The 27,991-nt window shown below is 30.6% G+C and overlaps 2 protein-coding genes across 2 annotated transcripts; one reads left to right on the top strand and one right to left on the bottom strand.

Moving 5' to 3' along the window:
- Positions 1-9,552: 9,552 nt before the first annotated feature.
- nAChRalpha2 (nicotinic acetylcholine receptor alpha2) lies at positions 9,553-15,615 on the top strand. Its single transcript, XM_011645774.3, has 8 exons — positions 9,553-9,819; positions 10,816-11,047; positions 11,198-11,242; positions 11,327-11,436; positions 11,642-11,822; positions 12,591-13,284; positions 13,783-13,991; positions 14,411-15,615. The coding sequence occupies exons 2-8, from the start codon at positions 10,868-10,870 to the stop codon at positions 14,618-14,620; spliced, it is 1,629 nt and encodes a 542-aa protein (XP_011644076.1). The 5' UTR covers positions 9,553-9,819; positions 10,816-10,867; the 3' UTR covers positions 14,621-15,615.
- Positions 15,574-27,956, bottom strand: LOC105431531 (lipopolysaccharide-induced tumor necrosis factor-alpha factor homolog). The gene is made up of 4 exons (XM_011645775.3): positions 27,670-27,956; positions 22,039-22,204; positions 21,440-21,707; positions 15,574-21,067 (listed from the first exon to the last, which is right to left on the bottom strand). The coding sequence occupies exons 2-4, from the start codon at positions 22,196-22,198 to the stop codon at positions 20,965-20,967; spliced, it is 531 nt and encodes a 176-aa protein (XP_011644077.2). The 5' UTR covers positions 22,199-22,204; positions 27,670-27,956; the 3' UTR covers positions 15,574-20,964.
- Positions 27,957-27,991: the final 35 nt, after the last annotated feature.

Below are 27,991 nucleotides of genomic sequence, written 5' to 3'. Positions count from 1 at the left end.
ATAAAAATTGTACATCACCGGCAAGTCAAAACTGCTCCACGACGATTCATAGTAAATTGGCACAGCGATTAAACGATTAAACAAAAGTTGCGGTAGGTAAGCGTTGACCGTTGACGCGACGTTAATCGGGGCAGAATGTTTCGAGTTAACGAAAACGTCGGTTACAGCGAACTGTGCGAGACGACCTCAGATATGTAACGGTTCGCAGCAGCTCTGGTCTGATAGGGTATGTGTGAGGTATTTCCGGTAGCTGGTATCCACACGGATTCCCCAAAGTAAACGGTATGCGTGAAGTTCTTGTTTCGCGGCACTGGCAGTAGAATTCCTCGAGGGCTCGGGCGATTGTGCGATGCCTTTGCACGACACATGGATACGTATCCTCTGCCTTTACCCCCGCGCAATCTGATCGAGGCTTACTCGTGAAAATTCGATAGAATTCGAAACAGTTGGCGGAGCCATGGAGCCATCTGTGCGCCGCGCACAGAGAGAGAGAAAGAGAGAGAGAGAGAGAGAGAGAGAGAGAGAGAGAGACTCGTTCGGATGAAACGTTACATAGATCAACAATATCAATAATTCATGTCCCAATGAGACGGTGGACGACCACGTGCAGAATTCGCGCCTGTAGTTCTAAAATCGAAATGATCCGAGCCCGTGCCGCACTAAGAAAACCAATGCGATACACATTATTTGCGAGAGAGAGAGAGAGAGAGAGAGAGAGAGAGAGAGAGAGAGAGAGAAGATCATTCGTAGTTGGATTTAGTTCTGGCTGCGATGGAAGTTTGCTTCGCTCTTTCGCTTCTCGATCGCATTTGGAGAAATCCTCTTTTATTAAGTTTTTTATTAAGTCTTAATGGATATGTTACTTTTATGGCACGGACAGCGCAATGCATTGCAGGTGCGTGTCCACTGCACCTGTGACATGGTACATTGCGCGCGAAATGCGGTTGCGACGTACGCGAAAATGCACTTTGCCGGCCGATGCGAATTTACCTGTATCTATAAAGCCAATTCATATGAAATTTATTACATATGCTTGTAATATTTTTAAAACTATACCTGTTACTCGTTATCACGCGAGGATGATTTTACAGCGATACAATAAAGAAATTCGCTTTCATTCAATTTATTAACACGGTATAAGCACGCTTTATAATAAGCGTGGCAATTAAATTAAATTAAACTGACAGTTCACATCGACGAACATCAACCCATTTTTTATTTCTCTTTCTTTGTAATTTGTACCACCACGCGCTATTGTTCTCGAGCAGTTTTAACAAAATTATTGACGTTTCCACGTATAAGGCAATGCCGTTACACGCGTGAATGCAGAAGGTGGAAACGATCTGGGAATAAGCCCGGCGCGTGCCGAATACTAGACGTATTTCCCTAAAGTATTCTAAATTCCAAAAGATAGATAGGCCGATCCGGAATATTGATATTCTCGATAGATTCATTCACACAGATTCAATTTCAATCAGAATATGCAAAATCATCAAGTTGAGCAACAAGAGAAAAAAGGGCATACACATTTTTAGTATCACAGTTAACTTAAACAAAGTCCATTAAAACACGTGAAATACAAAAAAAAAATAATACAAAAGGATAATCTTATTTCGTACGTATTTTAGAAACAACGTGTAAAAGCAAGAACACATTGACTCTTAGATCAATAGTAAATAATCGATTACATCAAACGAAAACTGTTCAAAGATTCAATTACTTTGTAAATTTACTTCGTAAAGATAAATCTGTAATGAAAAAAATATATAAATTTATCACTCAATTATAATTCAAAATACATGTAGATAAACAAGATATCAATGTTGCGGGATATACATTCGCTATAATGACTATCGTGGTTTCAATATGGCGCAGGATTATGCCATAAGCATTATCAAGTTTCCTCATCCAGTTCCGCTGAATAGGGCTATCTCTTCATCGAGTTTCGTTGAAAATAAATCACTGGGCAATTCAATCTCGCGCACAAAGATAATAGCTCTTTAGTCTTTATATCTTAATAATTCTATTCAAGTATCACGCTAATGACAAAAATAAAAATCAACAAGGTATCCTGTACAATTAAACGTTACGACGAAAAATGCAATTATCTCTGGTATGCCACTTGGTTTAAGGAATTCTTACTCCAATATTCATATGTGTATGTACGTGTATGTTTCGCATTGCCATATACTTTTATTACTATTATTTTGTTTTTTAATCGCCATACTAGCTACCAGATTAATTTTCGTCTATCTTCACTTAAGTGTACTCAAATTTCTATAATTCCCATTTATTTTGCGAAATCTTATATAAAAAAGATATATTGCTTTAATATTTCGCATGATTTTGACAGAAAAAAAAAATTGATTCGAGATACGGTTGTGAAATGAAGATTCGTCTTTCTTATAAATTAAATTACTTTTGAGACTTGTCTTATTTCGCAGGATTTTACTATTAGACTCTCGATTAAATTTAAAGAGATGTAGTAATAGACTGTCACTCGTAAAAGAAAAAAATAGCTTGTCATAGCTTGTAATTCGTACAATATTGGGAATTTCAAAATTTGGATATATAAAATTTCAAATGATAAAAATAATAATCATACAAAAGATAATTTCATTGTATAAATTTTGAAATTAAATACAATATAACAATTAAAGAATATAACAAAAAGAGATATTTTCGTTTTAATATTCTTAGAAACGATAGAGAATAGATTTCTGTATCATAAAAGCGAGCTGGGAAATATACAGGGAATTTGAAAACGTGCAGCAGCTGCAGCTAATTATCAAGTCTTCCACCAGCACAGACACGCCACACGCTTATTACCACAAGGGATTCTAAACTCCAATAACTATTTCATCCGAAGGCATTTAAGAAAACGTCACTCGTGTGTATCCCGTTACCGCATTTTCTTAACTAGACATCACCCCCGACGGGTGCCTACGGGCTCCTTCCATCGTCTATAATGGTGTTACCCCGAGTGCTTTCAATCTCTCGAGAGTGAACGTCGTGCTTTAACGTCGCTGAAAGATCAGAACTAGGGCGAATGATGTCGGTGACAGACGGATCGGGACGACACCTCTGGGAACGTGCGAAGAGAGGAACAGGCAGGCCGACCAGTCCCTTGATTCCAAGGAAGCGGCAAACGCCAACTGTTTATCGTGAAATCATTTCTCTTACGCGAAACGCTTCGTAAAAAGAAAGACCCGAAAATTGGCAGAAAATAACTATGTTAGATTAATGGTAGTGATATATATATATATATATATATATATAGTGGCATTCCTATCCGAATTAAAACAATATTCTGATTGAAGATACATCTCGTTAGTTAATACCTTATTTAAGACAATGTACATTAGTCAAATACAAAATGTTTTTTTTTAATATAACGTATATTACAAAGAGAATTTTATTTTCTTGATCTTCCTATATCTTATAAAAAAAAACATGGATACTACTAAAATTTTATTTGTATAAAATTAGTTTAAAAATCGATTATTTTTGTTAGTTGCTTCATTTGCATTATATATAACTGATAGAATTATTATTTTTTCTAAAAATAATTAATACTTTTCTTGTTACAATTTTATTATTTTTCTTTCTTTTATTTTCTTTCAATTAATTTATTTTTAAATCAATAAATGAAGAAATTTAATCGATTCCATTTATTTTTAAAACTAAATAGCATCATAAATATATTTTTCTAAATCTAAGTTAATATATAAAACATTTTTGTTTATTTTTAATTTTTTTTTCTAAATTTTGTAATTGTTACTGTGTGTAAAACTTAATAAAAAATTTTTGCAAAAATTTATTAAATTAGGAAATAGTTCCTTATTTCATAAAATAGTAAAATAACTTTACTATTTTTTATTCATTGCTTTAATATATAATTATAAAATATTTTCCACCAACTTTTTTCGCTTAATATTTTTTAGAATTAAAATTTTTTTATAAATTCCAAATAATTTATGCATCTGTTAAATAATTTATTCTAAAGTTCAATAAAATTCTATTACACAAAATATGAAATTAATGATCAAATTAGCAATAATACATTAATTATGAGCTCTATTTTATGACTTCCTATATACAAATATCTTTCCTATGCATAATAACTCAATGAATAATTGTAATTATCAGCTTTAAATCATTATTCTATTTAATCTATCTATTCAAGAGTCTAGTCATGAATTTATGTAATACCATACTTATAAGAAATTTAATAAATAAAAATCGTCTAATTTTTAAGTGCTTAAGTGCTTTAAGTGTTTCCAAACATTACAAATACTTTATTATATATTTTAATCTTTTCAAAATAATATAAAATATTTTATACTATACATACACACATATATATATATATATATATATATATATATATATATATGTATATATATTATATTACTGACTTATATTACTAGTGATGAAATATACAATGCGATTCTAAAACTAATTAAATCCATTAATAAGAAATAAATAAAGATAGTCATTTCATAATTGCTTCATCGCCCGATGTTTCTTCAAGTCTTTCCCTTTTTTATTCATGGCTTTTCTTCCATGACTTTTACTCGCGAGAATTCGGTTAACTACGATCGTACAGAGTTCTCAGTCAATCATGCGCGATATAAATTTTATTATTTTCGGATAAAAATTAATGCGCCAAAAAGCACACACACACACACACACACACACACACACACACACACAAATACAAGAAAATTACAATTTACTCAATAGAGTCTCACAATAGACGAATCTGAAATCGCAAAGAGAACTCACGTAAATTGCGCGGCTAACTTTACGCGCCAGGAGTAACTACCACCGCAGCGATGCTATACCTGTTGCTCCTAATGCACTTTCGTGCATTCCACACTTGGCTTGACAAATAATATTTATGTTTTACGGCGATTAGCAACGTACATTATCAGTACAAATTTTTAAATCTAAAGATAAGCATCCGCGGAACGCAACATTCAAAAATATGAATGTTACGTTGGCATTTATCCATTTTTTAAAAATTAGTTAATTAATTAATCTTAACTTATATATATTAGTTAATTAATTAATCTCAACTTATAAATGTTTGTTTTAATAAAAGAATAAATAATTGCATGTAATAAATAAAAATTTTATATATAATTTTATATAATTTTTAATATAATTTTATGTAATAATTATTTGTTGACAACAATTTTATTGTAAAATAGGAAATTGATATAAACAACTTATATTAATTTATAAAATAAACTTTCTTTAAATAACAACTTTTAAGGAAAGATCCAGCTTATATATTACGTACAAGTTTTAATCTAATTGAGTTCATCTCCATATCTATCTAATGAATTTTGAAAGTAAATTTTTACTATGAATCATCCATCACCCCGAACCTCTGTAAGCTTCTTTTGAAAAAAGAAGTTTGTGAGTATGCATTTTCCTGTTTCTTAGATACATACATAATGCGGTAAGAGCAGAGCAGCCTGTATACATGGTCTTATAATGGATTTTAAAAAAATATGCGTCAAAGAAAAAATATGAGAGTGCCAGCAGAGATGGAAAGATGTAATCAAACAAGCGAAGAAATGCGAAAAAACATAGACTAGAGCGTGAGCACTCTTGAGTTAAAAGATTAAAAGATATTTTTATTTTAATAAGATGTTTTAAAAAGATATTTTTATTTTAATAAGATGTTTTAATAAGTGTTATAATAATGTTTTTTCTGTTGCAATCTCACATTTTCTTGAGAATTTTAAATAAAATAATCTAAGAAATTGATTAAAAGCCGTTTGTCGATTCTGATCGAAATAAAAAGTTCTTTAACACTCTTTGTCGGGAACAAAACTGACGTGTTGTTCTTCGAACCTCGATTCTTTGCATTTTTCGAAATGAAACTCTTTGGGAAAGAGCCAGACGTTCTTGCTCAAAAAATAGATCTATTTGTTATATCGCAATTCTAAAAGCGAGATGGTAACTTTGTAAAGGTGCCGACATTAAGCAGAAGTAATTACTTCAATCGCCGGTAGTTGCCCTCATTCAGCATTGAATGATGCAAGGTGAGTTCTGCAGTTTCAATTCCGGATAGTACGACGTAATACGTGATATCTGCACGGTATGTCGCAGTCGTAAGCGAAGTGTGGATAATAAAGTTGAGAAAGTGTAACTCGATGCCGTCTTGGAAAGTACCTACCGCCGTTGGCCTGTTTTTGACAGCAGTAGCGGCAGCTAAATAGTCGATACTAACGCTGCGAAATTGTGTGACTGCTCGCAATAAAAACGTGAAGGCGTTTATGCTTCTTCTCCTGTATTCCATTTCCTTTCACGAACGACAATTTTAAATGTGTTCTTCACATAAATACTCGTGTCGAAGCTATATTTTTTAAATTCGATCACGTGCAATAAGATATATTTCGACCAGAATCATATTTGCTTATTATGTTTGAAATCTAAAATCTTCCCCTTGCTCGCGCTCAAATAAGAATATTGTTCGAGGAAAAATATGAACAATGCCGTGTCGTCGTGACAATTAACAATACGCTGCTTTTCTCGTTAACTCGGATATCATCGAGGGACGGATAATTATACTCTCTCGGTCGCAAATTCAACATTGAACGGAAAGAGAGCTAATCGACTGCGCAAAGAAATGAATAAAAATACCGGCGCATGGCACACATCGCACATCGTACGAAGAAGGGGCGTGCAGACACTATTTTAACGCATGCTACACAATAATCAGCCAGGCGTGATACGTGACGACATCGCACCTTCTGAACGCCGCTCGTACACGTATATAGCAACGGGGTGTCCCGAAAGGGGTCGCCATAATTTACAGAGTGCGCGCAAACACTCATTTAAACTCCAACACCATTTCAGCCCCATTATCTTGGGGTTAAAGGTAGATCCCGAAGAGAGCAGGCCGACGAAACAGCAGATACGAACAGTCGGTGGAACAAAGATAGAGAGGAGAGATCTCGCGCCACTATCGTTGAGGGGCCACAACGGGAGGATCTAACGGCGAACTGTAATGGGGTTTTGGCTTATCTCACGGTCCTGAAAGTTTTCTCCGTGTGGTGGCAGTACGATGGGGGTGGAACACAAGGCGAAAGCGAGTCGCGTACGGTGTGATGTGGAAGGACGGGAGATTGTCCGATGCGTGAGGCCACATTAATTACCGCCACGTCCCGGAGACCAACCATTCCTGACGTAACCATCTCTGCTAACCCGCGATTACGTCCAGATTGCACGCCGGCTCTCCCTCCGTTTTCTCGTATCGCGAGCGAATCTCTTGCTCCTCCGTCTTTCTCACTCTCTCCCTCTCGCATTTTCTCACAGCCCACCCTATCTTCGTGCCACGGCGCTCAGACGTTGGAAATTTCAAACACGCCGGTGACAACTTTCGCCGTGATTAAGGAAGATCGCTTCTGCTCGACGCCAGATTCTACGCAACGGGTAGTCTGATTAATAATTCGCGGAATGATGACGAGGCGAGGTCCTACGAGGTCTTCGAGCGAGTAGTTTGCTTTCTCAGAAGTAGTTGCCGAACATCCTCTTCCATTACCATGCTCGTGAAAGAATAAAATTCCAATCGTCGTCGTGTCGTCGGAAACTTTAAATTAACTTTGCCACAATTAAGGAGTAAACGGTGCAATTTTGGACGGTGCAATTTTCTCCAAGACAATGCGCGCGGAATACAACAGCCATTTGGTCGAACAACGCCGATCGAATATTTAGATCGAAAGATATGCCGCGAGTGTCGCATGATCGGAAGAACATCGCGGGTGTAACGTAACAAAACGTTATTGAGCGGGAACGATTATTGTAAAGAATAAGAGACAACGACGCATTCGGTAAGGGACGTGGAATTCCTCGCGCCACCATGTGCCAGTATGTTGTATCCCAAGAGATCATTCGATACGATCCACCCCCGTATATTCGTCCGCGTAAGTCTAAGACATGTACACAACAAAACATGCGACCCTATCCTACCCCTAAGACGACGTTGTACTCTTGAAAGCGGGGGTTGCAGTTTTCTCGCCGGTGGCTCAGCGAGACGAAGAGGGTGGATGGAAGAAGGAAGAGGGAAGAGGGAAATGCGGAAAAACAGTTACGTTTATCTTGGAACTCGAGAGGCAAAACGGTGCGAGGCGGACGCGAGAGGTATAAGCGTAGGCGAATGACCTACGCATAAGAATAAAGTGCTGTAATGTACAATGTCTCTCGCCCCTCGCCATAAAGAAGAGTGTCTAAATGTCTGGCTGCGCGAGAGCGTCGTGTCGCACTTGACGCAATGACGATTTCATATAACATTAAAATTTATACGAATATATAAACAAGATGATACCCGTCATTAGTAATCCTCCCAGTTAAGATATGATCGTGATAATTAATGGATTATAGTGATCAATCGGTTACAAGATACGAAATATTCTGCTAATTATGCGTGAAGGGAGTATTATTATTTTTCTTTCTGTTTACCTCACAGATATACATCTGTAACAAAAAATAGTTTCTCTACAAGCTGAGTGAATTTTTAGAGAATTATTTGATGAGGAAGTAGAAATAGTCATACTCGTAAACGCGCGCGCATCTCGCTAAAATAATGTTAACCTGTGCAAATAGGAAAAGTCGCGAAGTGAAATGTAAATGTATGCGGTATACAGAAAAGAAACTAAGCTACCAGTGGTTCTGACACTCCAGAGTGGATTTGCAAGAGCTGTAATACCTCGAGAAAATAAACCGGTTTATCATCGAGCTTATATGTATAATATCATATATATATATATATATATATATATACAGCATGAAGGAAAACGAAGCTGCCCCCCGAAAAAAATGTAGAGTACCATATAAGTACCGTAGAAAAAAGTGCCAAATCGATTTTATGATAATTGTAAAAAACATATTGCAAAGAAAGTTGATTAACGTTGGTAGTTTGGCTAGTTAATTACCTTTTAAATACAACAGAGAAAAAAAGAGAAAAACAAATCAGACTTTAAATGACTGAAGACTTAAAAACTAATGATCAAAGACTCAAGTTAGCTTCATTTCTGTTTACATGATTGCATTACTCAAAGTGCAAAGATAAAAAATAGATAAAAAATGTGGAACGTTTCAGAAGTTTCAACCAAGAAAAGACGACACTTTCATATCTCTTCGTATTTCTCCTTTTTCATAAAAATCAACTTAATAAAATATCAAAATTAAATTATAACATATATTACATATAATTATAACAGTTCTCTTGTTTTCTCGTGAATTAAATGTTCACCAATTACCAGCATCTTTCTTGTTAAACATAATAAACATAAAAAAAAGAAAATAACATATAATATGAAAAGAGTTATGAAAATCGTCCGGAAAGGGCGTAGTAACCCCCAGGAAAATGTCGAGGCCCAGGTCGACACGTCCGTCTTTTTCTGCGTCTGCGAGGCGACGCAGTAGAAATCGACGAGTTTGCGCGATAAAGATGCGCTCGCAGAGCGCAGAGGCAGAAACCAACCACGCTGGTACATGCGCAATGGTGTATTGATCCTGCGAATTTCAGATGTACGTACCAGCATCCCAGTGGTCCAGCGGCTGTACACAATGTCATTTCTGCTCGACGTTCTTCCGGCGTTTCGCGAGCGGGACGATCCGCGCGAGTAATGAGAGCCGGACCGTAATCCGCCCGAGGTATCGCCGATTGATAATTCGTGCGTCTGAGAGATCGAGCGTATATCAGATTACGGCAGATTATGATACACAAGAAGGGGAGGGATAAAAAAGCACCGTATTTAAAGAGCGGGTAACGAGGAATACGAGGAAGCCGAAGCGCAAGTATGCCACGACTGTTTCGATTATGTTCGATACACGTACACCGTATGCCCGGCTTCGGTAATCATAAAATAGTTGCTTAAAGTTAATAAGCGCTGTAAACAACTGGATGCTTCCCTACGCGGAAAAGCTTTCGCGTTTCAGTATATATTTTTCTGTGCATAATCAGCGTAAAAACGATGACAATTGCATGAAAAGGGCTATTTATATTATGTTGCAAAAAATACTGCGTTAAACATTTGTTTAGTTCAGTTCATAAAACTAGCACACTTGTAAACTTACATTTGCGAATATACTTATACAATATTTAAAATTTTTTTACTAAATGTATATATAGATATTAATAGATATTAATATGATCTGTGAAATATAATAATTTATGTTATTATATACTGATTCAGAAAAATATTGTGCTGTTCGAATACCTTAAGGCATAAAATTATTTCAAATTTAATCAATTTATTTATTTTACTTTATCAATACAAACAATTTAATAAATTAAAGTACTTCTTATAAAAGTTAATATGATAGCTGCTTAATGCAACAGGTTCATAATTCTACAACTAACTTACAAAGCTTAGTTATCGACATAGCGTAATAATTACTAGTTAAATTAAATCATAACCTTATCAAAACAATTAAAAAAAATAAATAATAGTTAAATAGAAAAATGTAATCGCATGTGTAGAATAATTCCAACAAAAATTTTAATTTATTATTTTGCTAACTTTCTTGAACAAACGGGAAGCAATTTTAGGGTAGTTGAATGGTAATTTAATAATGATAGTTTCAAAAATTTGCATGGCAAAATAACTAAGCAAAAGATAATCTGAAGTATTATAAATGGACATTTATATACACAAATATAATGTTGAAGATATTGAATATAATAATTTTTAAAATATAAAAAAGTTTGAAAATCTTTGGATATTTCATAAATTTATATATAATGTTGATTGGATATCAACTTCATGTCGAATTATTAATATTTCTGTGCAGGATGCTTTTGATGAGTCTCGTTTAATCGCACATTTAATCGCACAAGGCCAAAATGATATTCTCTTTAATCATTCTGATTCTTTCGGTGGGAATCTGCTACAGCAATCCAGATGCTAAGAGACTTTACGATGATCTGCTCTCAAATTACAATCGGCTGATTCGACCTGTATCAAACAATACCGATACCGTTGTTGTGAAATTAGGTCTTCGTCTCTCACAACTGATAGACCTCGTACGTAGTGTATATATTTACATAACAAACATACGATTCTATTATCGAAAATTTATAAGTTTATATGCAGCACGTATATTATATGTAAATCACATATATATCCAGCAGAGAATTTTTATAAACCTAATGAAATCTATTCGTCATTTGCAGAATTTAAAAGATCAAATCCTAACGACAAACGTTTGGTTGGAGCATGTAAGTGTTGAGCTACATTAAAAGATGGTTGCCGTTGAAATTACGAAAGATCGATGATAACTGAAGCCAAATTAATAATTTTAGGAATGGCAGGATCATAAATTCCAGTGGGATCCCTTGGAATATGGTGGTGTCACTGAACTCTACGTGCCCAGCGAACATATATGGTTGCCCGACATTGTACTTTATAACAAGTACGTGATGCTACGTTACGTCTGGTTTATTTCTTTTACGATTATCGCGATCAGAAAGCATATAAGCATGCTGCGCATGTACTGCAAATTGCAGTGCCTGGTTTTTATTGATTTTTTTATTTGAATATTATACAAAGAGTTATGTATGTATCCGCATTAGAAATTTATAAACGCGTTAATTCGAAATAACGAATTGTATTTTCAGCGCGGATGGAGAATATGGTGTAACAACAATGACCAAAGCTATTTTGCATTATACCGGCAAAGTGCTTTGGACTCCTCCGGCAATTTTTAAATCTTCCTGCGAAATAGACGTTAGATATTTTCCCTTCGATCAGCAAACCTGTTTCATGAAATTCGGATCATGGACGTACGATGGCTTTCAAGTAAGTAAATATATTGTCATAATATAATATATAGTGATTCTTGTGTAGCTTTAAACTTTTACATAACTTATAGTTCTACTGCTAACTTATAATTCATGTTCAGATATGGATATAATATTTAATTTAAACAATTTTAAAAATTTATTTTAAATAAATATTTTTCAAATTAATTTATAAAATTTATTTTTAATGAGGAGCATGGGCATATCGAGAGGAAGAAGGTAGAGGATTCAACTCTTCTAAAATTAAAAAAAAAAATTAAAATTATTTACAAAATCTAATATTTTTCTCATTCAAAATCAGGAGTGAGGAAATATTCTAAACTCTCCAAAATATCCAAAAAAGCAATTCGTTAACGCAAGAAATTATTGTTTATATTGAACAGAATTGATAAAACTTCCTCTCGAAAAAAAATCCTGGCTATGCCCATGACGAGGAGCTACATCACTTCTATTTCTTTTCAATCTATTATGCCGTCATCATATTTTTATAAATAATATTTTATAACTATTAGTCCGTTAAATAACACTTTGATAAAATAATCATTAAGTTTTCAATTTAAAATATTATTAACAAAGTTATTATATAAAATATAAATAGGGAGTCGTAATATTATCTTTTTCTCTATATTATATAAATAGCGTTGTTGTGCATATTGCGCAATAATCTTTGCTATTATATACAATATTTTGGAATGCAAAACGTCGATTAAAAATCCGAAAAATTTTAAACGCTCACTCACTTACGTATGTAAAATGTGTTCTTTAGATCGACTTAAAGCATATTAATCAAAAGGCGGGCGACAAGGTCGAAGTAGGTATCGATCTACGAGAATATTATCCAAGTGTGGAATGGGATATATTGGGCGTTCCGGCGGAACGTCACAAAAAATACTATCCGTGTTGCCTCGAGCCATATCCCGATATTTTCTTCAACATAACTTTGCGTCGCAAAACGCTATTCTATACAGTAAATCTTATAGTGCCATGCGTCAGCATCTCTTATTTGTCGGTTCTGGCGTTCTATCTGCCGGCCGATTCTGGAGAGAAGATCGCGCTTTGCATCAATATCCTATTATCCCAGACCATGTTCTTCTTACTGATATCCGAGATTATACCATCCACATCGCTGGCGCTACCGTTACTCGGCAAGTATCTACTCTTCACCATGATCCTAGTTGGGTTTTCGGTCGTGATAACGATTATTATTCTGAACGTACACTACCGCAAACCGAGCACCCATAAAATGGCACCTTGGGTGAGAAGAGTTTTCATCAGAAGATTACCCAAGTTGCTTTTGATGAGGGTGCCCGACGATCTTCTCAACGATCTCGCCGCGCACAAGATACACGGAAGAGGAAAATCAGGAAAGAAAAGCAAGTTCAACGCTGCTATTGCAGCTGCGGCGCAATCATCATCGATCGTATCCTCGCCGGATTCTGCCCGTCACCAACGAATCGACGGTATGATCATTTTAAATAAAAATAACAGATCTCAAAGAAAAATCTCATTTAAATATCTTTGATTTGGATCGGATAAATTCCAAATTAAATTGCTAAAACGACAAGCAGAATTATTAGATTTATTCCTATTCTTATTATTATCTTAAAAAAAAAATAAATGAAACTTTTTTATAACTCTTTATAATCCGTAATGAAACATAACGGAAGAAGATAATATATATATATATATATATATATATATATATATATTATAAATGTAATATTACTATTTTTAATATACATTTTAATTTTTAATTTATTAATTTAATATTATTTAAAAATATTTTAATATTAAATACCGTTTTCCATAATTTTTCTTATTTTGCGCACTTTACATCTTTTACTCAAATTAATATTATTCGCGCAATAATGTAAAAAGATATAAACGTAATATTACGTGTTCATTTATTTCTTCATATTATGAATTATTAAAAAAATTATATCTAATTGTCACTTTAGGTTGCAACGGTTTACACAGGACAACTGCCCATAATCGATTTCTAGTCGGCAGTTTAGGATATAATGGGCTTCCAACAGTCATGTCTGGTCTTGACGAGTCACTGAGCGATGTAACGCCAAGAAAGAAATACCCCTTCGAGCTGGAAAAAGCTTTACACAATATTATGTTCATCCAGCATCATATACAACGTCAAGATGAATTCAATGCAGTAAGCATTTTCAGAAATTCGATAACGCAAGTAAAAAGAAAAGAGAAAGCCATTGCAGTGCGCCAGCATCTAAAACGGTGCATTTAATATTCTAACAAAAGCCAAAAATGTTTTCTTGAATATATATATAATAAATTTAAAAATTAAAAAATTAGAATAGACGTTGAAAATCCTTCCCCATCGTATAATGTCTGAATTATCTATTTTCTGTTTAACATCCCTATCACTGTTAAAGATATAAAAAAAATGGTTACGAATAAAATATAAAGGAACAATTTTTTATGATAATATGAACAAAACTCGAGCAAAATCATTGTTTTCTTAAACAGATCCTAAACACATCTTATATACATCATATATTCGTTTAGATATATTTCGTCCTGTACCATTAATTATTGTTTTTCGTTATGTCACGACAGGAGGATCAAGATTGGGGTTTCGTCGCGATGGTTCTTGATCGCCTCTTTCTGTGGATGTTCACAATAGCCTCCATAGCCGGGACCTTTACGATTCTATGCGAAGCACCAGCACTGTACGATGACACGAAGCCGATCGACATGCAATATTCCTCTGTTGCTCAACAGCAATACCTCCCATCCGATCAGGAGTTAATGAATACTATTGTGTAGGCGTATTCGTAGGACACGCGCGATGTGATTCTATTTACTGTAATGTATTATCAACACGCAGGGGAGCGAACTGTCCTTCCGAATATAGCAGCAGAATTGTGATAGGTCATGGCCGTGGAACCGAAGAAACATCGCCAAACGCGAAACGCAGTTCGCGATTGTTCATTGCGTACATTATGCGATTTGTACTCGAAAACTCAAATTATATCTAGGTAAATTTACGGTTTTCGATTCTAAGACGTATACCTATGCGAAATATAGTTACGAGATGCTAGTCTATTCGGTTCTAGGAACTGGCCTAAAGATATAAATGTAATTTAATTCCGAAAGAGACAATTCGCTGGCTTGCCTTGTGAGCGACGGTTACAACACGATTATATTCCCGAAACAGATCGTATTTGTATTTACTATTGTACGCGCAAATAGTGCGCGAATCGTTCTTTGATAATAACGTCTATTGATGTTCGCAATGTTACGGCAAAAGACTTTGCGATTAGATATCATTTATAAAATTTTTGGTAACGTTGGTTATACGGACGGTATATATAACGGTGATATCTTATTCGCACACAAAAATTTAACTAATATATATATATATATATATATATATACACATATATATATATATACATATATATATATACATACATATATATATATATATATATATATATAGAGAGAGAGAGAGAGAGAGGACAAGTTTCATGCTCCAATTAATATCTTTCCGAAGAACAATCGATTCATATACGTAGCGTAGTTTTTCGATAAATTATAAACAGAACTTTTTTCATTACAAGCGAGAATACATATATACTCGAGTTTGTTCGATATACTGTATGCATTAAAAGCGAAAATAAAAATTAAAAAATCAAAAATTAGCCGAGTCTTTTTCTAATTAAACACGAATATATGATGCTATCAGGAAATACTTTAATTAGGGAAATATTAAAGTATTTAACTGAATATATATTTTATTTCATACATTATACAAAAATTATATAATACAATACTCGCGTAAATACTTATGAAATATCTGTGAAATAAATGGAAAAAATCGCTAGGAAAATTCATCTCCACGCAGACTAGCTTAATGTCTTAGTGCCTGGCTTTGAAATGATACACATGTTCGATTATGAGATAAATTGAGGAATTATCAGAATAGTGAAACAATTTCACTGTAAACTACAGGCAATAACTAATACAAAAATACGCCGATTAATATTAAAGAACACATAAAGAAAACAAAATTATATTTTATTAAAATAGTAAAGGAACACAAATCATGATTTAATTAATAAAATTAATAATTTAATTAATATTCTAATTATTCAATAACAATTCCGTATAAATCTTTGGAAGTCGAACATTCCTACTTAAAATTATTTAATTTTCTATTTATTTAATTATTTAACTTAGTGCTTAGCATTAGATGTCAATTTCTGAGGCGATGCCTATTATCCATTTACTACCGCTCGAGGCTTGACAGCCGAGTCAGTAGCCGAGTTACGATCATATTCTTTCGCCAAAGCATTATTAAAATATCTTTCTTCTTGAATAATTTCTTTTCCTAAATCAAAGCTGAGATTTAATTGCATATTTTGGGCCGATTTCTGAGGTTATGCCTACTGTCTTCACGAGGCTCAACAGCATCAGAGTCCTCGCAGAGAAATATGTTATCGTATCTTTCGCTCCAAACTGTCATTTAAATATCTTCTTTGCTAATTTTTATTTTTCTAAATAGTAGGGGAATAGTAGGCATCGTCTTAGAAATCGGCCCGAAATGTCGGCATCTAATGCCGAGCACTAAATTCTAATTAAATAATCAAAATGTGCTGAAGAACATTTGTAAGAAACGTTCGACTTCTATCTTTATACTAGAATTGACATAAAATTTTCACCAATGAGAAAATTTTTTTTTAATCTGAAACTTTACAGAAATGTTATAGCAAAATTCATTAACTGTGAGTAAAAAAGAATAACAAGAACAAGAGAAAGGTCAATTAGAAATTATAACTACTACTAAAAAAAGAGATTATGGCTTTCTAAGTTGTTTTAATCTTCATACTAGATTACAATAATAAAAGTATTTAGATATAAAAGTTATATTAGTTTAGAATCTAAAAAAGAGGATAGAATTTAAAGAAGAAGGAGAGAAAGAGAGAGAGAGAAAGAGGAAGATATTAAGAATAAAGATAAAGAAAGCCAATAAGAGCCAACGCGATTATCTGTGAATAAATAGTGATATGTTATTATAAAAATCTAATATACATATACATTATAATATACATTATAAAAATCTAATATACATATACATTACATATATTAATCTAATATATGTTACGAACATTTTGACTCAATAAAAAAATGACAACAATGAGGCATTGTGAGAGTTTGACGATATATATGGCTCATCGCCATATCACTGATATTTATGCTTTTTCTTAATTTAATTTCTTAAAAAATTAAACATATTAAATTTACATCTTTGTTTCAACAATTTGACATTTTCAAATTTTTTTCTTGTATTTTATTCGATTTCGCTTTGAATAGAAGAGTATCACGGACTTTTTTACGTAACCCTATCTGTAATTATTTAATCTACTAAGACAATGAAGAGATCCCAAGTCCAGAATTTGCGATAAATTTGATTGTACATTTGAATTTTATAATAATATATCACTATATTACGGATAACCGCATTGCTTTTATTGAGGCTTTTATTGAGTTTTTTTATCTGAGTCTAAACACTGTTACTTTTAGAGAGAGAAATGGAAAATCTCGATTATATGATTCAGAGCTTGCAATAAGAAGGTTAATCAAATATGTAATAGGAATTAAAGACATAAAAAAGGAAGCGATCTAGCAATTGTTAACTATTTAAATAGAGAAAGAAAGAAGAAATTAATTCGTTATTACTATCTTATCCTGCCTATTTCTGCAAAGCTGCAGGCTTTTTCAATCTTCGCATTGCTAAACATTTCTTATGACTTCTCATGTAAGCTATATTTTTTTCATTTTTTCAAAATAAAAAATTTCTTTGTATGAAAATAAACAACAATGTTAGAATAATGATTAATATTTATTTATTTTTACTATATATACTGAATTATTTACTGTTCTCATATTCTGGCACTATAGAAGACATTCTTAACAAATGTATCGCAACAAATAATAAAATGTTGCAACATAAACTATTGTTTAATACCACACAATTCGACCAAAATAAAATGTCCTAAAAATATACAAAAAAGCTAATATAATATTCTGAAAATTACATTGCACAAATCTTTTTTCAATAGATTACTATTTATAATATAAAATTGCAGAATTGTATTTTTTTTTTAAATAATATAAATTAAAATAAAGAAATTATATGCAAATAAATCTTACATCTCAAGAGAATGGCGTAGTATATTTGAACGTAAGATTAATTAATTAAATAACCTGCGATTACGTATATTTGTTGTTATTGATCGTTGAATTACTAACGTTTTAACAATAAAATATAAACTTATCGATAATAATTGATATGAAAATAATGGAGAAATAGATATCAAAAGTATATCCATTTTATATCCATTTCTTAATTTGTAAATTTTTACTGTTCCTTAAGTAATAGTAAAGCATTGCTCGTTGTTTGTAACAACGTTATTTTATAACATTTATACAAATGTCATTGCCCAAAAATAGTCTTTAAGATTGTTTAATGAAAAAAAATCTCTTATTACAAATTCAAGGAGAAAGCTTAATATTTTTTTAATATAATACTAAATTGTAATACTAATTTAATACTACTACTAAAAAAATAGGTTTTTCTTTCTATAACTACGAAACTGAAATAAGATTTATAAAATAATAAATTCAAGTGACTGAAAAACACTGCTGCTATATATTTTTTGAGCTCTTCATTAAATTCGCTCGTTGTGGAATGTTGATTGTTCGGCTATCCGACTCGATATATGAGACAGAGTTATGTAAAATAGAAACGATGAATAGATAATCCTTTTTACCTATGTGAATTATCATAGATTTCAAAATGCAAAATCAATAAATGTATCCATCACAAATCCTTAATGTTTTGATACAAAAATCGTATGCTGTAGTAGATTCATCTTCACGGTATAAATATATCTATAATTTCAATATAAATATACTGTAAAATCAAATTAACTAATAAAATAAGACTTATTATATGTTCGTTATATATTCAGATCAAGACAAATATCAAGAATATAATTATTACTTTTATGATTAAAATCAAAGAATGATTATCAAAGTATATATATGATATAGTTCATACAACCAATAATTATGCTTAAAGCTAAATATAATTGATGAATAAAGAACAGAAAAAAAACAAAAGATAAAAAAAAGAGATAAATACGAAAAAAAATTTTGTTATAAAGACGTTGATTGCATATATTCTAAACAAAAGATACATCTTGCTAATAAGAAAATAGAAGATAGAGACAAGAAAGCTTTTAAGAAAGCATGCAGATTTCTCATAATAATCAACGTAAAATTTAATTTTTTAATTTTTCATTTTATAATCAAATATCAATCATTAATTTTTCGTAAAAGCTGGAAGATGATTTCTCGATAAAGAATGGAAGACCGTTAGGATTTCTAAAATAGCAACAGGAAATGTGAGATGTAAAAGTTCAATAACTACTGTGGATTTTTCGATACAATATGATGGAACGGCATCAGGTTATTAAAACTTGAATAACATAAGTTAGAGAAAATTCAATCTGGCATCGAGAAATATTAGATCATCATATCATCCAAGACTATACTTCTCAATCTAACTTGGAATAGAGTACGGAACACATTAGATTACGAGACGTAAAACTTGTTTTAAGAAAATCTTCTGCTGCCCTAGTGCTTATCAGTTTCATCTCAATATCGTATGCATGAATATAAATAAAAATCTTTCAATGAAACCAAGAATAACTTTCATTGCTCTTATTATACTAGAAGTTTGCAAATCCTCTTTCATTGTACGCAAAAATATATGTTTTTTATATTATAATATATGCTTATACATAATACACTTACATTTAATATATATGTAACTAAATTCGCGGATACGCTTATACTCCGTGTATCCAATTTAAAGAGATAATTAGATTATATTCTTCGTAAATCTTACTTTTCATGAAATCGTGTTTGATAATAAAAAAAAAAAAAAAAAAAAAAAAAGGAAGGAAATACGAAAATATTATTTTAGACACGAGACAAGGCAACTTTCATTGTTTGCACACATTATTTCCTATTTTCTATCTTTTTTATAACCATGAAAAAATATAATTAAACTTGTTAAGAGCAAGTAAAATTATTAGTACATAAAACAATTGAAAAACACGTTGTAAAATATATAGAAAATTAATTCGTATATTTATTTAATCTAAAACAATGAAAGTGTTTCAATGAGAAAATTCTCGTGTCTAACGTTACAAAAATCAAATTATATAATTCTTATTTTAGATAGAAAATAAAAGAGCTGCAATAAGACTTCTATATAGTATACTAGATCGTTAACAATAATATATAAATTAAATAATTTTGTATATATGCTTCATTATTAAACCATAAAAATTTAATATTTAAATATTAGATATTAATTATATAATATTTAGATACTTTTGTTTATTAAATACTGTATACAATTTCAAAACTTATAAAAAAGAATTAAAAAATAATAAAAATTTTATCATCTTTTTAGAAGATGAAAAACAATAAACAGAGAAAAAAATATACAACAAAAATTAATCAAATTTTTTTTCTATAAATTTTATAAAAATCTCTATAGTAGAAACAAAAATATCAATTATTTTGCAGCTAAATAAATATATGATGTCTTTGCTAAATATATTTGCAATTCCTTTTTTATAATCACATTTTGCATCATTTTAAACTTTACAATTATAATATTATAATTATAAAATTCGAAGTGATACAAAATGTATACATTTTATATCATTGTATGCGTACGATAAAGTATTTCGTTTATGTTAACAATCTAGTATTATTATATAAAAGTATGTAATCTCTATGATATATCAATGTCACTTTCATTCTTCAAATGATCTAGAATCCACATACTCGTCTATATCTACAATTCGTATGTTAGACTTGATTTCGATAAATCGTCATTTGCATATTGACGCGATGATCTTCAAGTCTGAAGCATGTAATGTATAACTTACATTTCCAGTGATCTGTTCTTTCTGTTGTCTTAATGTGCAGTAAGCGAAGGACATCGAGCAGCTCTTTATATACTTACAGAGTATCCCGATATACGGGAAATTGAAACCTGTGTATGTACACGTATAAGCTTAAAATCAACCTGTCCACGTGCCTATGTAATTTTTGCAATTTGGACAGAAGTGGTGAACACTCATAAAAGCGCTCATACAATATGGCAGGCATGAGCAGAGGCAGCATCTGAAACAAAAAATTATCAAATCTATTTAGAATCAAAATTTTATTTAAAAATGCTCATACAATTTTTGCGATAAATAACGTTATATTTTGTAATTAATATAATATATAGTTGTATCTTGTAAAACTTAAGATATATAAATTATTGGTTATCATTTATCATTTTCAAAAAATTATTTTAAAAATAATTTTTTGATATCTAATAAGTATTCAAAAATAAATATTAATTTTTACAATAAATAAGATGAATAAAATAATAAAAATGGAATATTATAATTATAATTAAAGAAATAAGAAGCATCCTTGGATAATTAATATATAATCGTATCTAAAATAAATACAAATTGCAAATATATCTAAAGTTTTAATATTCACCCGAGTAAGCAGAGCACGATGCAGCAAAGGTGAGCACTTGGCTGGTGATCTGATATCGTGGTAGTTTTGATATCGGCATGACACGTCGGACAGGACATTTTCACAGCGTTTGGCCCCAGAGCGTATACCACATGTTGTTGAATGACTCGTACTTCCGTCTGTGGTACAGAATTTAATTCGGGATTGAAACGCGGCTGCGACGTTGATTGATTTGAGCTTGGGTAAGCTGATGGCGTAGGCATCGTTGTTTGATTTGGTGGCCGATTGTCTGAAAATATATCTAAGAGTTATTAAACTGTCTTTCCTTCTATCCTGCCCCTCCTTCTCTCTTTCTCTCTCTCTCGAGCATAAATATCATTTGATTCATTGCAAAACATTATTTGCTTTTTTAAAAAATTTTAATTTAAATTATCGATTATTTTTGATGTTTGAAAAAAGAAAATGAATAACTTAACTAATCTGTAACATTCCTACATTTTTCTAAACTAAAAGCGATGTAAAAAATTTAAATTTACATGTGCGAGAAATTTTTCGATTCTATTACAAATCTTGAAGGATGGATATGGATAATTTTATACATCAAGACATATATTACGTACATGGCATGGGCATTTGTACTGGCGCATTTCCCAAAGGGTACGGTGTGGGACCAACTGGAGGGTGCGTAGATGCTCCTCCTGTATTAGCTATGGCTTCTTCATAAGACGGCGGAGCTGTTGGTAGAACTGAAGGTTGAGCGTTAACCACATTTTTCTCCATTTTTTTCTGAAAAAGAGAAAGAAATTTTCAATCAATATTATGTCCATATATATCAAAGAATACAAATTATTAAATTAGAAAGCAAATTTCGATGGTCTATAAATTGAATAGTCATAAGAAAATTGTATAGTGCATAATCAACAGTGAGTAATGAAAATCACCAAAGTACATATAAATTATTATTCAAATTCATTAAGTAAAGTCGAATTATAATAAGATAAATACATGCGGTTATTAAAAGCACCATAACAATATATTTGAAGATATATTCTACAAATGATGAAGCATTAATTTATGTATAATTAATTTCATGATCTCTCTATTTAATTTTAAATAGATATGAATCATCAAATAATTATAATTCTATTTTTGCAATATAAAAATTAATGTTTATAGTTTTATTAATTTTATAATTTTTTCATAATTATAATAAATAAAGAAATTAATTAATCTATTCAAAATTGTGTTTTTACGTACATGTATTATGAAAAGAAGTGCACAAGAATTTTATTAAATAACATATTTTATCTCTTGCTAAACATTTTTACATTTATGTTGAATGCCACGTAAGCGAAGCTACATGCGAATTTATTATGACTTCATCCATAAGAAACTAAATGAGATTGTCGTGTCATGGTCATCAGTAATATCTTTACAATATAATTGGAATATATTGCTCTTTTTCTTTTTCTTTTTACACGTGTATAGAATTATGCGTTCAAATAAATTTCTCAGAAAACTTATAGATAAGGAATACATTTTTTGCGATTAGTATTAAAAGTTTTATACATGTGCTTGTGCAAACACAATAAGTTTAAATCATCATATAAATTAAACCACGTTTATGATTTTTGCAATGTTCTTATCGCGCAAAAGCAGTACACATCATTTTAAATATTAAATACTGAAAAAAATCATATTCTTATTATTTATTTTTATATTTTAGTAATAATATTTGTAACTAATATTTCAAATTTTTCTTACATTAATCTATATATATATATATATATATTTTTTCAAAGATTGTAATTAAATTAATATCCTACAATAATATTGAACATATACATTATATACATTATATTATAAATTTTCATTTAAATATCTAAACATTTTATATACTTCTCAACTTCTTTCGTAAACATAAATTGTTTCCTCTTGATCGTGATATCATATTACAAATTCAAATTTCAATAAATCCTAGAATCCAAACATTATTTAACGATACATAAAAATCAAGTTTGTAATAATTTCCTTAGTCAATAATAGAATTCACTAATAAATTAATTTAAAAATTTTGGGAAAACAAGGTTTTGCTATTTTTATAACAAGAAGAAAGTATGATAAATAGATAATTATCTGTTCATTTTAATAGGAAAGTTCTCGGCGTTTTTAATTTCATATGGGGTTTCATTAGGATTTACATTTAAGTCTTGTTACGTCAGAAAAATATTGTGTACAATTATGTATTGTGTACAAAAATCTAATATGGAAATATGGAAAATTATATTAAAATGATAAATTGCGGAATGATACTCGCAATACCATTTAAATGTAAGTAAAGAATGAGCGCGCATCCATGTGCCAGTGCGCGAATAGAAAGTTGGGCGGATGTTAAGTAACGGAGACATGATACATATTTGCTAACGGAGCCATGCGTAGAAAGCTTAGATTACCAAATGCATGGATTCGTACCTTGGGTACCTCGTAAAGTTTTGGACAGATTATGGTATCTCATTTAAAGCCAATACGTTGCTCAAAGATAAACACGAATATATTTATGCTCTTGCTTGGATGAACGTGATCTGCGGTAGTGCGATGATCAACTAATTGTAATTTATATAATGAGTATCTCTCAAAAATATTTTATCATCTTAACTATATAAACGTCTTCGACGTTTAGAATAAATTGATTTTTGATCAAAGTAAATAATATCTTAATAGTTTGAAATTGATGAGTTCCAATAATAATATGTAATATTGTTAAATTATTAATTATCAAATTAGATAATTGTGATATCATTTTCAATAACTTTCTCATATTCAATACGTAGTTGTTTATAATTATTTTAGAAAATATTCTTGAAAGAAACGCTCTTACAAAAGGATGATTTCTCTTTCTCTTACATCGTTTTTCTCTCAAACAAAATGGATTGTTTCAATTACTGGAGCGCCACTTCCGTGTTATCAAGTGCTTCCTGTATGAAATGGAAAACTATGTATACAAACGGCGGATATAGAGTCGGATTTATAACAGGAGCCTCCATAAAATCATAATTTTAACTGACAGCAAAAACAAATGAGGCGCAAGCAAGTTTATTACAGAGCCTGCTACAAATAGATTTCCTTTCATTAATAAATATTTTCATGATTTCCCCAGTTTCTATGATCAAACTTAATTCCTATCGATTAATAAAACAATAAATCATAAATATATTTACTTTTTTTACATATTTATTTTTATATGATAAAAGTGGATAAAGTATAAGCATTTACTTTTATATAACAAAAACTCTTTTTATTTATTTTGAAATAATCATAATAGGAAATTATTCAATTTTATAAAAAACGCACTCTTGCGTTTTAAAGGAGGATTAAAGTGACAAAAAAATATTTATCAAATTTTATCAAATTTTTATCAAATTTTTTTATGAAAATTCATTTATTGCTATTTTTATTTCATTTATGTAATATGTATCAAAATATATATAAAAAACAAAGATCTAGTAAAAACTCTCTTCTGAAATAATTTTTATAAAAAATTTATAAATAATAATAATATAATTATTAAGAGATTATTAATTATAGTTATTAAGAAGACTAATATAATTTTGCAAGTCTATTTGGCAAGGAATCGTATCACAATCAATAAGCAAATTCAACAAATAAGCAACTAACACGCATTTTTCATATAAATACAAATTTTACAAAACATATTTTATTTATTTTATAAGTTATTGCATTGGCAAATATGTTTCAACATATGTATAGCATATGACAAGCTTTCCCTCTTGATGTTCTTATGCAAGTAAATGCGTAATAAAAGTGATGATATTGCTTAATTGGTAAAAGTTATTTATAATTTGAACGGACTCGAATAAATCAATAAATAAATTTTTCAATCCCAGTTTATAGATATGTATATAAAATTAAATAAAGTAACTTGTAATAAAAATTGAAATTGTTATTTCTAAATTTATCATCCAAATAATTTCTAATATATCTCTTTTATACAATATTAGAAGCTAAAATTTATTTTTTTTGTGTTTATATTATTAAAAATTAAATTTCAAGACAACATATATTAATTTCAACTTTTACTTTAAAAAACATTTCTCATTTATAATATTTTTGCATCTGTACATCAAAATGTTTATAAAATATTTCAACTAATAAGTATTATAAAAAGTTTTCGCAAGAATGTAAAGAAAGTTTGATAAGAATAAAAAAAGAGCTAATAAGATTGCAATTACAATTTTCATATATAAAGTAGTCGTAGCTTTTAACAAGCAAATAAGATACGGAAAAATATTTCAGATAAAGATGTAGAATTTCAAAACAACTATGATTATAATATTAATTCATATGTAAATAAAGCTGTTGTATAGTATTTTTCTGACGTTGTCATTTTTGGTCGCTCTATATTCATTTTTGGACTCATATATTTTTTGTTATGTAAAATAATTCTTCTAACCATCGTCGATATAAAAATATTAAGGTAAGAATTAGCAAAAAGTCAGTCATTTATGAGATATTTTACACTTTATTCTGGCATATTCTGACATAAAATATAAAATATTTTATAAAATTTTCTGATATAATATCTTAGAAGTAATATCTTAAAAAACCTTCCTTAATATAATCTTAAAATAATCATAAATTAATATTTTTATATACGTATATATACAGAATGTTTGATACAAAATGGTACAACACTTGTGTGTGCAGATAGAGGGTTAAACCGAGTAGAAAAGTGTCCTGTATCATTTTGCGATTTTCGTAATTAGTAATGAAATATTAATTATTGAAAATCGTCAAATGAGTATGTATCCGCACAGTTCACCGGCAAATGCAAGCGTACGACGAGATATGATCATCCAATGTTCAAGGTGATAGGAACGCAATGAAATATTTGAAGGTATGCATTGTAAGCAGATACTCTATCATTTGCAGACCACACTAAATTCATGTCTAAACATCTCACTGTGCTCCTAGCATACGTCACGCTAGGCGAATATCCATGCGCTCTTGCATTCGCTAATGAGCCGGATGTACATTTATTTGACGATTTTTAATAATTAATAATTCATTACTAATTGCAAAAATAAAAAAATGATAAAAGAATTTCTTGTTCAGTTTATTTTTTGCTCTCCTGCACCAAGCGTTGTATTATTTCATACCAGACATATATATAACAATCTGAATGTAAAAAATTCTGAAATATTAAATGATAAAATAACAAAAATATATATTTTATTAAACAATTCAAACAATATATTGAAGTTTTTTTATTTCAATTCGTTTGAAATAAGAAAACTTCAATATATTGTTATTAAATATATATTTTTAAGTTGAATGTGTGTGTGTGTGTGTGTGTGTGTCTATGGTATAAACATATATAAATGTGTATATAAACAAATATATAATTATTTTTATAAAAATATTCTTATGTTTTATTCTTATAAAACTGTTCAACTCCAAATTAATTTTTTTTTTTAATTTTTTTATAATACTTCATCATTTAGTGCATACATACATTAAATATACATTATATATACATTAAATATTTCAAATATAAATACAATTATCTTTGTAAATATAAAATATATTTTAAAAATATATTTTAAAATATATTTTTAAAAATTGCTAATAAAAGATATGTATATGTTGCTAATACTTTTATAAAATTTTGTAAAAAAAAGATTTCAAATTTAAATGACAAATTCAGTTTATGTCTCATGCTTAATTAACTTTTATTTGATAACATATAAAAAATCTAGACTCCTAAAAATGAATTCAAATCGTCCTTCGACATTTTTCTTATAAACAAAGTTATTCAACAAAGTTATTGATGAACAAATACACATGCATAATACATGTTTTTGTACATAAAAATATTTATCATGCAAGACATGATCTTATCAACATGACTCACAAGAGAGCTAGCTTATAACTTATAACAGTATACTAGCTAGATTGACCAAGAAGATACTAACTTTTGTCACTCGTTGACAAATAAAATCTCAATTACCCGAGCAAGTGGTCATAAATAATTCATATGCTCGTTTGACAGAAGAAATACATGTATAACTTTTTTCAAAGCCAGGCAAAATAAATTTTTCGAACTCGTGCATGTCTCTCGAACACAACGTTAGACAAGACGAGCGATATAAAAAAAAGAAAGAAACACATTATGACGAGACACTCATCATATTTGCAGAAAGAATGAGACAACGGAGTGCAGCGTTACTCACCCGCGTATTTTGCAAGCGAATTAAGCAACCATCCACGTAATCTTTGATGAATTAGGTTATCGTACCCTGGCTTGATCGGGCATAAAACGCGGTAGCGAACTGTCCGACCAGTCACGAATCACGCGTCACAGAAAACTGCTGAAGAATACGTCACCGTCGTTGATTTGTCACTCCTAACGTGTGCCACTCGTCTTATTTTTCTCGCGTAGCACAAAACGAGAACGAAAGAAAATACGTGACAGAGAACGCAACGAGAGAGACAGACTCGTTGCGCTCAGGGCTCAGACCTCGGATCTTCGATCGGTGAGACCGCCCTCTCGCG

This window comes from Pogonomyrmex barbatus, unplaced genomic scaffold (genome assembly GCF_055798465.1).
Source record: "Pogonomyrmex barbatus isolate J1 unplaced genomic scaffold, ASM5579846v1 scaffold13, whole genome shotgun sequence".
NCBI lineage: Eukaryota > Metazoa > Arthropoda > Insecta > Hymenoptera > Formicidae > Pogonomyrmex > Pogonomyrmex barbatus.
This window is presented reverse-complemented; position numbering and strand designations above follow the sequence as displayed.

Bases quoted from the DNA above. Each gene is read 5' to 3' on its own strand.
- nAChRalpha2 (XM_011645774.3), top strand. From the start codon at position 10,868: ATGATATTCTCTTTAATCATTCTGATTCTTTCGGTGGGAATCTGCTAC. The intron at 11,243-11,326 runs GTAAGTGTTGAG...TAATAATTTTAG, and splicing joins CAAACGTTTGGTTGGAGCAT to GAATGGCAGGATCATAAATT. The intron at 11,437-11,641 runs GTACGTGATGCT...TTGTATTTTCAG, and splicing joins GACATTGTACTTTATAACAA to CGCGGATGGAGAATATGGTG.
- LOC105431531 (XM_011645775.3), bottom strand. From the start codon at position 22,198: ATGGAGAAAAATGTGGTTAACGCTCAACCTTCAGTTCTACCAACAGCT. The intron at 21,708-22,038 runs GTACGTAATATA...ATATATTTTCAG, and splicing joins AGTACAAATGCCCATGCCAT to ACAATCGGCCACCAAATCAA. The intron at 21,068-21,439 runs GTGAATATTAAA...TTTTTGTTTCAG, and splicing joins ATCGTGCTCTGCTTACTCGG to ATGCTGCCTCTGCTCATGCC.